Here is a 17191-nt window from a genome sequence, read left to right as displayed (position 1 = left end):
ATGATCATGTGGTCTTTGTCTTTTCTTTTGTTAATGTGGTGTATGATGGTGATTGATTTGGGTATGTTGAACCATCCTTGTGAACTTGGTAAGAATCTCACTTGGTCACGGGGTATGATCTTAATTAAACATTGGCTGGATTCAGGTGGCTAAAATTTTGTTGAGAATTTCTGCATCTATATTCATCAAAGATATTAGCCTATAATTTTCTTTTTTGGTAGTGTCTTTGGTTTTGGTTTAGGATGGTGGTGGCTTCATAGATTGTCTTTGGGAGTGTCACTTCTTTAATGCTTTGGAAATTTTTAGGAAGGATAGCTATAAGTTCTTTGTATGTTTGGTAGAATTTGCTTATGAAGCCATCTGGTTCTGAACTTTTGTTTATAACGAGTGTTTTTATTACATATTCAGTTTCATTTCTAGTGATTGGTCTGTTCATTGATCTATTTCTTCTTTATTCAGTTTTGGTGGGCTATATGTCTCTAGAAAATTGTCCATTTCTTCTAGGTTGTCAAATTTGTTAGCATATAATTGTTCACTGTATTCTCTTATTTTTTTTTTATTTTATTTTTTTTTATTCTGCAATATCCATTGAGATTTCTCCTTTTACATTTGTTTGAGTTCTTTCTCTTCTCTTCTTGGTGATTCTGGCCAGAGATTTTTCAATTTTGTTTACCCTTTTACAGAACCAGCTTTTGGTTTTATTGATTTTTTCTATTGTTTTTTTGAATCTCTATTTTATGATTTCCACTCTGATCTTTATGATTTTCTTCCTTGTGCTGATTTTAGGTTTCATTTGTTCTTGTTTTTCTAATTCTTTAGGAAATAGGTTAACTTGTCGATTTGAGATTTTTATTCTTTTTTTTTTGGGAAGGCCTGTATTGCTATGAACTTCCCTCTAAGCGCTGCTTTTGTGGCATCCCATAGATTTTTAATGGTTGTTTTTTCATTACCATTTGTCTCAAGGTATTTTTTAATTTCCCTTTTGGTTTCCTCATTGACCCACTGGTTTTTTAGTAGCATGTTGTTTAGTCTCCATGTAGTTAGTTTTTTCTCATTTCTTTTCCTGTGTTTGATCTCTAGTTTCATGCCATTGTGGTCAGAGAAGATACTTGAAAAAAATTTCTATACTCTTAAATTTGTTGAGGTTAATTTTGTGCCCCAGTATATGGTCAATCCCTGAGAATATTCCATGTGCACTTGAATGAATATTATGGGGTTTTGGGGGGTTTTTTGTTTGTTTTTGGATGTAATGTCCTGAAATTGTCAATTAGGTCTAACTCTTCTATTGTGTCATTTAGGATCGCTCTTAACCTATTCATTTTCAGTTTACAGTATCTGTCCATTGATGTGAGTGTGGTGGTAAAATCTCCTACTATTATTGTATTCCCATTTATTTTTCCTTTTATGTCTCTTAGTATTTGTTGTGTGTATTTCAGTGCTCCTATATTAGAGCTTTATATAAATAAAGTGTTATAGTCTCTTTTTGAATGGATCCTTTTTTATTAAATAATGTCCTTCTTTGTCTCTCTTTATGGTCTTCATTTTAAAGTTTATTTTGTCTGATATGAGTATTACAATTTCTGCTCTCCTATCTTTTCCATTTGCATGAAATATTTTTTCCATCCTCTCACTTTCAATTTAGATGTGTCCTTTGCCCTAAGGCGAGTCTCTTATAGGCGGTATATTGTAGGCAGTATATTGTAGGCTTTTTTTTTTTTTTTTTGTCCTTTTTTTAGGGCCGCACCTGCAGCATATGGAGGTTCCCAGGCTAGGGGTCTAATCAGAGCTGTTGCTGCTGCCCCACTCCAGAGCCACAGTAATACCTGATCCAAGCTGCATCTGTGACCTGCACCACAGCTCATGGCAATGCTGGATCCTTAACCCACTGAGCAAGGCCAGGGATCAAACCGACAGCCTCATGGTTCCTAGTCAGATTCATTTCTGCTGCACCATGATGGGTGGGAACTTGTGACTGCTCTTTTGATTGGAGCATTCAGTCCATTGACATTTAAGGCAATTATTGATAAACATGTATTTATTGCCATTTTAAACCATTTTCCATTTGATTCTATGTTTCTCCTTTGTTCCTTTCTTTGGTTGGATAATTTCTTTTTATTTTATGCTTGTGTACTTGTCTTTTTAGTTTTTGTGAATGTAATGTTTGTTTTGATTTATGGTTGACCTGTTATCAAGTATGTTAACCCTTCTTATATCTACTTGCTTTAGCCTGATAGTCATATAGGCTCAAATACATTCTTAAAAAAGAGTCTAGGTTTTCTCACTTTCCTTCCCCACATTTTATGATTTTGAAGTCCTTTTTTTAACATCTTCATGTTTGCCCTTTTGCTATTGCTTGTGCATATTGTCACTTTTGCAATAGGGTTTGTTTTGTTTTTACCTTTTATATCTGTATACTGGCTTCTTGAAGTGATCACTTTCCAATTGCGATTTCCTCCATCATACTTCTTCTTACTTCTTTTTGAATTTGAGGAGCCCTTTCAGTATTTCTTTTAGAATGGGTTTAGTATTGCTGTACTCTTTCAGTTTTTGTTTGTTGTAGAAATTCTTTATTTGTCCTTCTACTTTAAATGATATTCTTGTTGGGTAGAGTACTCTAGACTGGCATTTTTTCCCTTTTAGAACTTTGTATGTATCTTGCAACTCTCTTCTGAGTGTGTTTCTGCAGAGAAATCAGTTGCTAGAGTTATGAGGGTTCCCTTATAATTAATGCTTTGTTTATCTCTTCCTGTCTTTATAATCCTCTCCTTATCTTTACTTTTGCCATGTTTTCAAAATGTATCATGGTGTGAGTTTGTTTGGGTTCAACTTGTTTTGGGCCCTCTGTGCTTCCTATATCTTGATAACTGTTTCCTTTAGATGTGGAAAGTTTTCAGCCATAATTTCTTCAAATATATTCCCCTCCCCATTTTTCCCTACTATATCTACATTAGCCCACTTAATATTATCCAGTATTAGCCCACTTAATATTAGCCCACTTAATATTATCCCATAGATCTTTTATATTGCTTTCATGTTTTTTCACTTGTTTTTCTGCCTGCTGTCCTAATTGGGTGATTTCCATTATTCTATCTTCCAAGTCACTTATTCATTCCTCTGTATTTTTTATTCTGCTCTTCAGTGCCTTAACTCAGCATGCATCTCTGCAAATGAATTTTCTAATTTTTCTTGGATCCTCCTTATATTTTCTAGTTCCTTTCTGAAGTAACCTGCATTGGTGTCATCCTCATTCTTAATTCCTTCATATTTGCTTTTAATTCCTACAGTATTATCACTATCTCCTTTTTGAATTTGGTGTCTATTAGACTGCAGAGTTCTGTTTCATTATTTGCTCCTTTAGGGGAATTCTCCTTATCTTTTAACTGGGAATTGTTCCTGAGCATCTCCTTTTTTCTTATATTTTTTTCTTATTCTGTGAGTTTAGGGAAAACAACTACTGTAATCTTGGAGGGCTCTTCATAAGCAATAGTGTCCCTGGGAATTTTGTCCCTGTTATCCCCTTGATAGGGTGTTGTGCATGCTTACAGAGGAATAGAGGCAATAGGCAGGGCTAGTAGCCAGTACCTGATTGCTGTGCCCTTGACATGGCAAGGACGTGCAGAAAATGGTGCAGGTTACTCCTAGTTAGTGGACCATTGGGAAGTTGCAGTGACCCTTAGGCAGGTGTAGAGGTACTGCAGCATTTGGCAGTGGCAGCAGCTAGGTGTGTGCATTCCCAGGGGAGTGAGAGCAACAACGGGTGGCACTTGGTTACAGTGCCTTCTGCTGTGCCAACCTCTGAGGTGACCTGGGCCCCAGGTGATCCCTGTTCATAGAACCATAGTGGTGGGCCACACCCACCTCTGGAGTCTGAGGTGACTTCCCCCACCCAAGCATCTCAATTTATGGTGTCCAGGAGCAGTGGTACTGATGGTCAGTGTGGCTTTCACTCTGCTTTGCCCTCCTCAGTCCAGTGGCTGCACTTTTCTCTGTGGCTTTGAGGTCCCTCCACCTTGGCTCTTCTCCCCATTGGTTTGGGAGCCTCACAGGGTGTGAGTTCCTGTCCTCTTTCTCAGCTCCCTCTCAGGAGTGCTGGTCCATCCTGATTCCTTCTCTCTCTCTTTTTCCTTTTGTTCTCTCCAGTTAAGTGGATGGTTTCTTGCCCTTTTTGAGGTTTAAGGTCTTCTGCTAGCATTCAGTAGATGCTCTGTGCAAATCATTCCACATGTAGATGGTTTTTTTTTAAATGTGTTTGTGGGAGAAGATGAGCACCGTGAGTTACTCCTCTGCCATCTTGATCCCTTTCCTCTCTTGCAGAAAATCTTTGTGACACTGTATGAAGCCAATATTTCTGGACAAAAGTGGGTGGGCCTGGAGCTGCTCTGGGGCATGCGAGTATCAGCACCACTGTGCTAACAGCATCACTCAGCCTCAGTAGTAGTAGGGGTGAAGAAGAGCATTTCTGAGAGTCTATATAAAAATAAACCTTTATTTGTTTTTATGTTATTTCAAGAACTTTTAAAATGTTAGATAATTTTTACCAAACTTGTAATTTAAGTTAACTTTCATGTTTGTTGTTTGGGGAAAAAAATGATTCAGTTCATGTGAAATGCCACCAGAAAATTATTTTCTCATTTAAGTAATATAACATTGTCTCCAAAATGTATGTATTGGAATTTTGTCAAGTCTTACTTTTCCTTGGACATTTGCTTAGTGGTTGTCAATTAATGTAAAAATAGTTGGCTTTTAAACTTTCACTGTTGCCCTTGTCTGAGGAAATTTTCACTAGGCCTTTATTGTGGTGTAGAGTAGCCAAAGTAGCTTTGCCAGGCCCTCACACAGTATCATTCTTCTTCTCTAAATCCAATGTCAATAACAGCATAAAATTCAAACTGTATATGGAAAAAGTATAATAAGCAAGTCTTCTTGGCTATTGCTAAATCTTTAAGCTATCTCTGCAAATCCCATAAATCTCAAAATAATTGATCTGTTACCTTAGTCATCTATTTCCTGAGTGTATCAGTGTGGTGCTTAGAAAAAAAGGGACACATTTCCCATAGCTATGCTTATCAATATATACTATTAGAATAAAAAAGAAAGGCAGTGCCTGTGTGTATGCATGTGTGTGTCTTTTAGGGCTGCACCTATGGCATTTGGAGGTTCCCAGGCTAGGGGTCGAATTGGAGCTGTGCTGCTGGCCTGCACCACAGCCACAGCAACACTGGATCCAAGCCCCATCTGTGACCTACACCACACCTCATGGCAATGCCTGATCCTTAACCCATTGAGCAATGCCAGGGATCAAACCTGCATCCTCATGGATGCTTAGGAGAAAAGTTTCTTCTGAGCCATGACAGGAACTCCCAGCAGCTGCCTTTTAATTTTTTTTTAAAGTACATAACAGTAATTCACTGTAAGACAGAAAGGATTTGAAATATTCTTTGGAATAGTTGAATAGCAGTATTGGGGGTCTTAAGGCAAATTCGTGAAGTATGATGCATACCTAACCTCATTTTTGTTGTATCCAATACACAATCCATTTTCTCATTCACATTTTTTGTGTGTGCCCCAACACATAATGCTGAGGCCCTATTTTATGTCAGCCACTCTTGCAGTGAGTGTTTAAAGATGAGCAACACATGCTTCCTGTGGCCAGTATTTTCAAAATTAGGCTGAGGAATAAGAAAATTGAGAACATGTTATGAAATCTTGTGTGTTGGCAAGATGATAGGCATAGAAGCAGATGAGACACCTAATGGGGTCAGCTGGAGGGAGCTTCTAGGAGGACTGTCTGTATTGCCCAAAGAGATTCTATCACCTTGTCTATTACAGTGTGCTGCCAAGTAATCAGCTATCAAGAAAATATATTCATTTTTTGAGGGTATTCGGTTCAGAGTATTTTCTCCCTACTGCATTGAAAGGCTTTGCTTTTGGCCAAAGTAGTGGTTCTTTACTTTTTGTGATTCATTTTAAAAATCTATTATGGACCTTTCCATTGAAAAACATGTGGTGATTGTGTTTACAAACTCATACATGTTTTTTTTGCATATAGCTTTTAGAAATCACAGACTTAAGGCCTCCTTAAAGCTGTTCCCTGGACCTTAGCTTCAGAACTGAAGTATTAAAGATCACTGGGGAATTGGGAGGTGCATGGAAAAGATTATTTAAAGTTAGAGTGTAGGGAATCACAATCTTGGATTTCTTATTCCCCCTACACATTCTTTTATAAAATGTGTTTACTCTCTCTACTACCAAAAAAGCACACTTTTGGGGGGCTCTGATTAAAAAAAATTGTGTAATGCAATGAATGCAAATAGCCTTCATATGAGAAACAAAACCTGTGGTTTTCCATGTAGTTTCAAATTTGTTCTTTCTGACTTTTTATTTTGGCCTACTGGTTAGCTCTAACCCCATTTTTTGACCATAAGATTCTGAGCAGAATTCCAAACAGATAGCAAATATTCTAATTGCATTGAGCATTTCCCCAGTATCATCAGTGCCAATTAGTTTCCTATATTGCTTTCAGTTCTGATGTCACTAAATTCAAATCACTATATTAAATGGGGCTAGTGACTGATAATTCATATTTTTAAAACTGTCTTTAATTTTTGTTTTTCAATATAAAATAAATAGAAAATAAAAGAAAGAAAAACAAAAAGTTCTACAGTGGATGTGAGAATGCAAATTCTAAATTCATATTTATATAAATTGTCATGGTCCAGCTTGCCACGCCAATGCATAAGTAAATATTTTAACATGCAGAAATAAGACACTTAGGCAAGATGAATTAAGGAAACTTTCAAATGTGTGCAAAAGAAAAAAAGAAATTGTGCACTTTATACTCTGTAATAGGTTGAAAACTCTAAGATGTCTATTTTTTTGTTGTTGGTAATATGAAGATTTAAAGATGTGGAGTTCCTGTGGTGGCACAGCAGAAATGAATCCGACTAGGAACCATGAGGTTGTAGTTCAATTTCTGGCCTCGCTCAGTGGGTTAAGGATCCGGCATTGCTGTGAGCTGTGGTGTAGATTGCAGAGGTGGCTCAGATCTGGCATTGTTGTCACTCTGGCTTAGGCCAGCAGCTGTAGTTCCAATTAGACCTCTAGCCTGGGAACCTCCATATGCAGCAGGTGTGGACTTCAAAAGGCAAAAGACAAAAAAAAAATTTAAAGATGTATATGGCCTATAGTATATCAGGTCTGCAATAAATTAATTGGTTTAGTTACTCACTATTCTCAGATATTTATTTTTATTTTCTTCTGAAGCAATTCACGCTGTATTCAAAACTGTAAAGCTACTGAAGCTATTGGTTCAGAAAAAAAATAACAATACATTTACAATGGCTTACAGGGAGTTCCTGTTGTGGCCCAGCAGAAACAAATCCAACTGGGAACATGAGGTTGCGGGTTTGATCCCTGCCCTCGCTCAATGGGTTAAGCATCCTGTGATGCCCATGAGCTGTGGTGTAGGTCCCAGACGCTGCTCAGATCTGGCATTGTTGTCGTTCTGGCATAGGCCGGCAGCTGTAGCTCTGATTCGACCCCTAGCCTGGGAACCTCCATATGCAGCAGGTGTGGCCCTAAAAAGCAAAAAAGTAAAATAAATAAATGAATAAATAAATAAGAATAAAATGGCTTAACATACTCCAGAGCAGTTTTGTCTCCTTTTGAGAACGATCTGGCTGTATGCCTCTGCTTCTCTCAGAAGTAGTTTTTTTTTTTTTTTTCTTCTTCTTCTTCTTGGATTGCTGTTCTTTGATATAATCCATCAAGAAATGAATCCTGCATGTGAAAAGTCACTACAATAAAGTGAAAAAATCTAAAACACATCTGAGCTTTATTTTACTACTACTTTTATTGTATATGTAGTCTTGACAAACTACATTTTATTCGGTTGAGTGCCTAAGCTTTCAAGTCAACCAGGTGATCCAAAGAGAAGTAAAATTTATTCTTGCAGGGAAAAAAAATACCGATAAACACAATGACAATGATGATCATTTGTAGTAATGAGAGCTTGTTAAAAATGCAGATCTGAGGCCTCTCCTCTTACCTACTAAGTCAGAGCCTCCATTTTAACCAGATTCACTGTGATTCCTGAGCAAACAAAATTAGAGAAGCACTTTTTTAGTGTCTCTAGTTGTCCCCCACCACTACGAAAGGAAGAGGCAGACTGAGAATCACTGCCAGTCAGTGCCCACAACTATTTGCATAATAAATAACTAGCAAACTTGGACTTACTTTAGAACAGTGAAAAATCTTGGCAAAAAACACAGTGCAAAATTTGTTTTTATAAAACCTAACAAGGCTTTTCTATAATTGCAAACTATTTTGTTTAGGTAAGCCATCTATCTCCTAAGGTGTCTGGCTTTAGGGATGGTGGAGACTCAGTGGTGCCTCCTATGTGTATGTAAAGCTGGTTAGAATCTAGATTTAATTTCAGGCATCAGGACCAACTTCTTAGCCAGCACTGTTAACTGTCCTACAGACTTCCCATTACTTTGTAAGTATCAATTTACATCTACAAACTGCCATTCATGAACAGTAGGGCAGAAGAGAAGGGCTGATGAGAAAATTCTAATAATTTTTTTTTTCATATATTGAACTGATAACCCACCTTACACTAATTTTTATTTTCTTCCTTTCTATATTTACACATAAATAAACCCCTTCTTATTTCATGTCAGTTTTGTATAAGCAAACTACATGAACTCTACAATTTTATGATAAACTTTGATTAAAGCTTAAAGCATTGTATAGCTTTCAGGACTGAAGTTTAAATTTTATAAATTAATTTTACTAGTTAGATTTTTATAGCTAAAATTCATGCAAAATAAATAAGGTTTGAACCCAGTAAAATATAGTGATTTGAAAAGCATGGATTTTTGTTATTTTCTAATTTTTTAATGGTAAGTTCCTCCTCTCCATTTTGGTTTTGCAGAAGAAAAATCTGAAATAAAATTTTAACGTAATTTGTAAACATGCATCAAGAAACAAATATCCCAGAATTTCTAAGGCATTTGTCAATGTTTTACTATTTCATGATTATTTTATTCTCTCTCTCAAGTTAGCTATGTTTCCTAAAGTTATTTTGATATCTGGCAATACAAAGGAATTGATTAGTCTATATTTGAACAAATAAACAAGGAGGCCATTTAGTTATACAAATATATATTTCAGTTCTTAAGAGAATTCACATACTGGTTTTTAAGTAGATTAACAATTCACATACTGGTTTTTAAGTAGGTTTGCTTTATTAAGTAGCATAAACTGCTAGTTATATAAGTTAGAGTGTTTCCAGGATCAGGGCAATGATTTTGAAGCTCCAGAAAATATAGGCAATGTCTTATTTGTCATTAAAGATTAAAGGCCAGCACCTAGTCACTGCCTAAATAAGTGTTGACAAATATTAATTTTGGTAGTTATTTATCCATTACATAGAGACTCAGACGCAATGCTATCTTTAGAGAAAGTACATTACAACTGTATAAAATGTGATGAATGCATTGTTTCAACAGCACAATCTTCTTTTGTCTTAATTGCACCTCACTTTATAAAGTTAGCCCAGCACATGGTTTAATTGCTACTATTTCCCCTTCTATTGGTGAAGACCTGCTACTATCTCTCCTTCTATTAGTGAAGACCTACTTCTGACCTCAAGAGTCCACTGTAAATGAAAGCATTCTTATTAGATTTTCGCTTTTTTTTACAAATTGACCATGATTGCTGAATTCTCTTTCCTTAGAACCTCCCCCCATAAATCAGAGACCATTTCACTCAAAGAAGTGACTTTCTCCCTCTCCCGCCAAACCTCAAAGCAAAAAAAGAGTTGCATCCTTTCACAGGTGGCTCAGTATGTTCAGTTATACTAAGTTTCCAAAATATATCTATATCTATAATGACATTTCCATTATTTTTAGCAATATTTTTAGTTAGATTTGTTTGCATTGATTTTTGCTCTTAAATAATTTACATTTTAATTGAACTTTTCTTTTTTAGCTGTGTTTTGGGGTGACATTGCCTTAGATGATGAAGATTTAAATATCTTTCAAATTGATAGGACAATTGACCTTACACAGAACCCCTTTGGAAAATTTGGACATTCCACAGGTATGGTTGATTATTTGATTCAGTTTGCATTAGTTTAGAAGAAAACACACTCTTGAAATGCTAAAATGCTCTTTGAATCATTTTTAATGTTCCACTAATTAACTCTGATTTCCTTGATACAAATAAATGAGTCTATTTAGAATCAAGGTTTTGTTCATAGTTTTAATTTTATTAATCAATGCATTTAATAAAAATGTTGTAGTGTTTACCATGTACCAGGCCTGGTTTAAGCACTTTGCAGGTGTTAATTCTTTGAATCTTCATAACAACCCCATGAGGGTAGGTGCTAATAATAGTACCATGACTTACAAGTGAGGAGATAGAGATTTGCAAACAGCTGAGTCAGGACCAAAATTCAGTTCTGAGGAAGGCCACATTTCATACTCTTGAACATTATATTCAGTGGTCTCCCATTTGGATACTGAGTTACAAAATGTAAATTGTTCTTGCAGTAATTATACACACACTTACTTAAAAAATATAGATATCTAATCTATCCTTATAATTTTTATGAAACCCAGAAGACAGTTTCAATTTTAGCTGTTTGAACATGTTTAAATTATGCCTATATGAGCCTTGTAATATTTCAAAGTTTATTTGGGTTATCATTTTAAAATATTTTATTAGAGTTAAATTATTTATATTATCTTGATATAATTTTTATTCTGTATTTTATTTTGGAGAAAAATTGGAAGATTAAAAAAGTAAAATTTCTTTTTGTAGTTGTAGCTAAAACATTTATTCGATGTCATGCTTTTTGATTTGTCACACTGAATCTCTCCTCCAGCCCAAACCATTTTTATTTTCTTCTTTTATCTAAGGAAAATATAATACATAATTCCTGTGTGGTATCCAGCTGACAAATACTTTTTAGACTTAATACTCTTTATTGTGAATTAATACCTTTCTTTGCCCAGTTTACTTTTTCAGAACTTTTTATTGTGATGGTTTCAAAGATATGGAAAAGTTGATAGGATAATGCAAGTGACACCAACACACCTTATGGATTCAACAATTAGGTTTTCTATATTTGCTCTGTGTGTGTGTGTGTGTGCATGTATACATGCATGAGTAGGTATAAAATATTTTGAAATTAATTCCAGACAGCATAGCTTTTCAATACTAAGTAGTTTAGCCTGCACTTTCTAAGACTAAAAACATTGTATATAGTCAAAATGTCATTATTACATATAAGAAACATATAAGATAATAAAACTTAAGGGGTTTACTTAAAATAATACAGAACTTTAAAAATAATATGCTTTAGGCTTTGTTATATATAGTGAAAGTCTTTTCTGAAATATACACCAAATATAGGAGGAAAGCTGCTCTGCAATATAATCCAAGATAGTGCATTCCTGCAGGATATGTTTATTGTCAGACTTTCCAACCACCATCTCACATTTAACAGTGCCACAGAGACAATGGATTTGGGACCATGATACAACTCAGCAAAATCTTAGATTTATCATGTTACATTTTCAGGTTTTTTTTTAATTTGTGTTTGATTAAAGCTTTATTCAAGTCATCTATTAATCCATTGTCCTCTCTTTGTACTGAGATTCTTTCTGTGATTTAAAAAATTTTGATTATATATAATTTTGTCATTTCACTGATAGTTAAGCTCTAAAATAGGAATATTTGGAAGAAAACATCATTATTTTACATAAATAACAAAGCAAGATTAGACTATCAATCATAAAAACATACATTCTAAATATATATGTGAAAGGGTACACATTTCAAAGTAATTTGTACTCTTCAGTTAAATTTCAAAGATCATGAAAGTATTCTATATTTTAGTTTTTCCTTATTCTCTCTGTTCCTTTCTTATTAGTTTGTGCTGAATTGACTATAATTCTTATTTTTTTATTTCAGAATGTATTGTCTTTACCATAAATGTTTATTTGGTTTGTATATTTTAATTTCAGAACTTTTAGACTATGTGAGAAATAACCACTTGTATAATGAATGAATTTTCTTTTTTTTTCAGTGAAATACCTACACAAGATTTTATTTCAATTGTTATAAAATTATTCAAAATTACTAAAATATTAAAAACATTAGTGACTTTGATAGTCTTAAAATGTTTTTCCTAGTCTATGATTACTCTTATCCTTATAATCACTTTAATGTTAAGACATTTTTCCTCATAATTAACTTCCTTCTATATCTATTTACATATATTTCAGGCCTATGTAATATCCAATACAACTGTTATGCAATGGTCATTTCAAATACGTTTTCACCATCCTTTAAAAATGTTTCTTGTAACTGATTAGAAATGGATACATTTATCTATTACCTCATTTTTCTACCACTGTTCACTAAGAAAAAATTCAAAAATGTTTCTCAAGGGCCCAGCAAAAATGTGACCATGTCATACAAGTAATTAAGCAGATTATTAGTCAGTGAACAAGCTTCCAACTTATTTGCCTTATTTGACTTAACTGATTTTTTTTATATAAGAGGATTATATGGTAATAATTTTTACCACTGTTTTTGTTTTTTTATTAGCTTCAATCTAGGTAATTTTCAGTATCAATTTCAAAGGGGGAAGAGGTAATAGAAGGAAATATTTCAAAGTGCAAGGACAGTTTGTTTTTTTCATGAATTTCTGGTCTTTGCACACAGGTTCATGAACTACTTGTTCTGATATCATTAGTGATCATATTAGTGTTTTGCTCAGTGATACCTCTTTGTCATGTGTCTATCAAAAATTCAAGGAGAGGAGTTCCCGCTGTGGTGCAACAGGGTAAGGAGCCAGCAATTCCTCAGCTGTAGTATAGGTCACAGCTGTGGCTCAGATTTGATCCCTGGCTCAGGAACTTCCATATACTGTGGATACTGCTAAAAAAAAAAAAAAAAAAAAAAATTTCAAGGAGTAGGCAAAATAGGAGATAAAATTGAGGGAGCATTTTAACAAAACATTTAATAAAGAATATTTATTAAAGAATGAGAATCAGAAGACTTGGATTTTCATCAAAGATCTGCTTTCTGACATGACTTTGTTCTTAAAATTGTAAGAAGACATATTACCTTATCCCCAACCTCATCTTTACCTTTTGAACTGTAAAGTTCTTTATGTCTTTTAAAGTAAAATTTGCAGATTACATAACAGAATGTATTTTGCAGCTGGACATCCTTTTGGGTTCTCATCTTGTGACTTTTTTCTAAGTATATGTTATTGGTTTTTATAAATTGTAGAATCTAATTTTGAAAATTTATCTGAATATATTAAAATATCATGCTTTTATAAATCAATGCAAGCTTTGGAGCAAAGCTTGGTTTTTTTCTAGTTTCATTGAGAAATAACTGACATATATCATGCTCTTCTCATGTTTTTACTTCTATTTGCTGATTTGGCATCTAAAAACATTTAGTTTGCATTGGGGAAATAGCTGGAACGTAATGAACAGGGCAGAACAACTTGCTGTCATCCTACATAACACTATGTAAAGTCAAAGTCACAGTGGAGAAAAGTGCTTCACATTATCAATAGATGACTTAGTTGCCATGATGTTCAAATAAAGTCATTTATGGTCTTTTATTTATTTATTTATTTTTGTCTTTTCAGGGCCATAACCACAGCATATGGAGGTTCCCAGGCTAGGAGTCTAATCGGAGCTACACCTCCCAGCCTTTGCCACAGCCACAGCAACATAGGATCCAAGCCGCATCTGTGACCTACACCACAGCTCATGGCAATGCCAGATTCTTAACTCACTGAGCAAGGCAAGGGATCGAACCTGCAACCTCATGGTTCCTAGTCAGATTAGTTTCTGCTGCACCATGATAGGAACTCCCAAATACAGTCGTTTAGATTGCTCTCTAGACCTCTCCTTTCCCCTTAGTCTTAGTTACTAAAATGTGATGTTGTAGAATTTTTACCCTCTTGCAAGATTTATGGCTATTCATGACTCTAACACTCTAAGACCACATAAAAAGAGATTCAAAGATAAATCAATGTAGCCTAATACTATTGCTGATTTAAAAGAATCTTAATTTACAATGAGTTTAACTTAACTATTTTCTTTTATTCTTTAAGGTGGATTTGGAGACCATGGTATATCAAAGAAAAGAGGGGCCCTCTACCAACTTATAGACAGAATAAGAAGAATTGGCTCTGGTATATAAATGTTTAAAGTTGCAGACACCTGATGATACACAATGAATATTATACTCATAGTACTTCAGTTTGCCATTAAGATGCAAAGTATGAAAAGGGTATATACTGAGAAAGGGTCCTTTATTAATTTTTATTTTGTTAGTTGATAATCAATATAAATTGTTTAGAACTTAATTTGGGACCCTTGAACTATTTGTTTATTTTCATCTTCTCCTTATTTGAAAATGTATTAGGTATTTACTTTATTGTTGATATTTATTTACAAGTTGGTATCATACTAAGGTGTTTTTATCAAGCATGGAGCGACATGAAATTTAATCAAATGAAAAAACATTTGTTTTGAAATAAAATTCACTTAAAGCAAATTGACAAACTATTAGATTAAAAATAGTTTGAAATATTTTCAGTCCTTCCAAAATATATTTATATATATTATATTTATGTGTATATATTATATTTATATATATTATATTTATTTATATTTATATATATTATATTTATATAATATATATTATATAAATATAATATATATATTATATTATATTTATCTTATATATATATATATGAGAAAACTGCCTTCTGGCTTCATGATTAGTTAATATTTAAAGTACTGTATTTATTAATCCCTATTTGTAGATTTTAGAGCTTCTTTTTAAAATTGTCTGTTCAAAGTTCATATTGTAACATACCTTACATTGATTCATATTAATTAAATATTTAAAAGTACTTACATTCAAGGATTAAATTTTCCAAAGCAAAGATACTTTGCTCTAGGATATTAAAAAGATACATATTAGGGACATGCATAGGACTTTCAGTATTTGTTGTGTCTGAAATGTATGAAAGGTGGAAGATACTTATATCAACAGTGATATATATAAATAAGAAAAAATAATCATGAAAATTTAGGAAAAATAAAACAGTAACAAAAAATTATGAAAGGACAGCAAGAAAAGTTAGTGAGTAGACCTTTTGAAAACTGCTCCAGAACAGACCACACTTAGGTTGACCTGTTCACCTTGTGTGCTGATATCTAAATCATGCTATTGCCTGGATATGAGTCACAGGAAATTGGAGTGGAGAGAGCCCCTTGTCCCAGAATCTGAGATTATATCTGTCTTATCCTTATTTCATTTACTATCCCTGCAGTGTAATCTTCACAATTTTTAAGCTGTACTATAGAATATTAATTCTGACTTAAAGGATTAGGGATTTAGTAGGAATAAGAGGAGATCTGAACATCACAGGGCTTTTTAAAAAATGTTTATTGTATTCTGGTGGCGAAATTCTTTCATCTAGTAAAGTTGAATACATAAAATAACTTGTCTGTTGGCTTACAAAGTTTGTCTGACTTCTGTCCACTGGAGCCCGTTATATGGAAATTCATCAGTATTTGCTCATAGAGGATTATGAAATAGTATTTTGACATAAAGTGCTTAAATATTTTAAGGATTTTTTCAAGATCGTAATATAACTGACATTTTCTTTAATGCACTTTGACTTCAGGCATATTTATATAAATATGTAAATAAGACATTTTAACTTGTCCTTTAAGAGGTAAATGATTCCCTGACCAAGGACTTCTGTTTCACAGAATGTTTTAAATGTCACTGCAGGCTTGGAGCAAAACAACACAGTTAAAGAAAAAGTACCTCTAAAATTCTCAGGGCAAAATGAGAAAAATCGAGTTCCCAGAGCTGCTACATCAAGAACTGAAAGAGTATGGCCTGGAGGTGTCATTCCTTATGTTATAGGAGGCAACTTTACTGGTAAGATATTCCCAGAGGGTCTACACTGATAAAGAAATAATCATCTTCATATAGATTAAGTATATAGTTATATAGAATGTTAATATAAAATACAGTATTAGGAGTTTCTGTTGCAGCACAGTGGAAATGAATCCAGCTAGGAACCATGAGGTTGCAGGTTTGATCCCTGGCGTTCAGTGGATTAAGGATCTGGCATTGCTGTGAGCTGTGGTGTAGGTCACAGATGTGACTCGGATCTGGCATTGTTGTGGCTGTGGCGTAGATTGCCAGCTGTAGCTCCGACTGGACCCCTAGCCTGGGAACCTCCATATGCCGTGGGTGTGGTCCTAAAAAGCAAACAAAACAAAACAAAAACAAAAACAAAAACCCCATAGTATTAAATCAAACTTGAGAAATACTCCAAATACTTCCTCAGTCATCAGGAAATCTTAAAATTTAAAAGTATAGTTAGTCTTGAGTTCTAAGAATCTAAAGAACTATTCTGATTTTTAAATTGGGTTTCAAATATGCCCATTCAGTGTGGAAGCTGATTTCTTTTCAGCTGACAGGAAGAATGTATGTCTCATTCATGGAGCCTTGTACACACATACTTGTAGAGACAGTAAGCTGAAACCTACTGGTAATGAAGGCAGTGTCCACTCTCAGCAATGGCTTACCATGGTCCTCGGGCTGGTATTCTTTAGTTGATGATCATGGTGGCATCTGAACTGCACGGCTGGTCTGGGAAGGGGGAGCCACATGCACACTCCTCTCTGGGGCGGCACTGTTTTATTCGTGTCACTCCATTTTTCCAGGCAGCCAGCGAGCCATGTTCAAGCAGGCCATGAGGCACTGGGAAAAACACACGTGTGTGACTTTCATTGAAAGAATGGATGAAGAGAGTTACATTGTATTCACATACAGGCCTTGTGGGTAAGTAGAATCAGGGAAAGACTTAAAGAAATGTAGAAGGGTAAAAAAATCCACAGGTAAATGAAATAGTTTGCATCTACCAACGCCAAACTCCACATTTAGAATGGATAAGCAAGGAGATCCTACTGTATAGCACAGGAAACTCTATCCAATCGCTTGGGATAGAACATGATGGAAGATGTATGACAGAAAGCACATATACATATGAATGACTTGGTTACCATTCTGTACAGCAGAAATTGACACAATACTGTAAGTCAACTATACTCTAATAAAA

At 34.4% G+C, this 17191-nt stretch overlaps 1 protein-coding gene across 3 annotated transcripts in view; it reads left to right on the top strand.

Annotated features, from left to right (window-relative positions):
* TLL1 (tolloid like 1) overlaps positions 1–17191 on the top strand; it is a 236441-nt gene that overhangs the window by 107742 nt on the left and 111508 nt on the right. For 2 of the 3 annotated variants that reach the window (XM_021101281.2, XM_084973891.1), the window contains exons 2-5: positions 9994–10104; positions 14153–14233; positions 15850–16002; positions 16797–16914. In XM_021101281.2, coding sequence (XP_020956940.1) covers positions 9994–10104; positions 14153–14233; positions 15850–16002; positions 16797–16914 — 463 coding nt within the window. Of the gene's footprint in view, positions 1–9993; positions 10105–14152; positions 14234–15849; positions 16003–16796; positions 16915–17191 lie in introns of those variants that run through there. The other variant, XM_084973892.1, reaches the window with a different exon arrangement.

Source organism: Sus scrofa, chromosome 8 (assembly GCF_054392235.1).
Source record: "Sus scrofa isolate SSC_HxYL_T2T_F1_AM1 chromosome 8, Sscrofa_HxYL_maternal_Yorkshire_Landrace_v2.0, whole genome shotgun sequence".
NCBI classification, from domain to species: domain Eukaryota; kingdom Metazoa; phylum Chordata; class Mammalia; order Artiodactyla; family Suidae; genus Sus; species Sus scrofa.
Note: the sequence above shows the minus strand (reverse complement) of the source record. Positions and strands in the feature narration are given on the sequence as shown.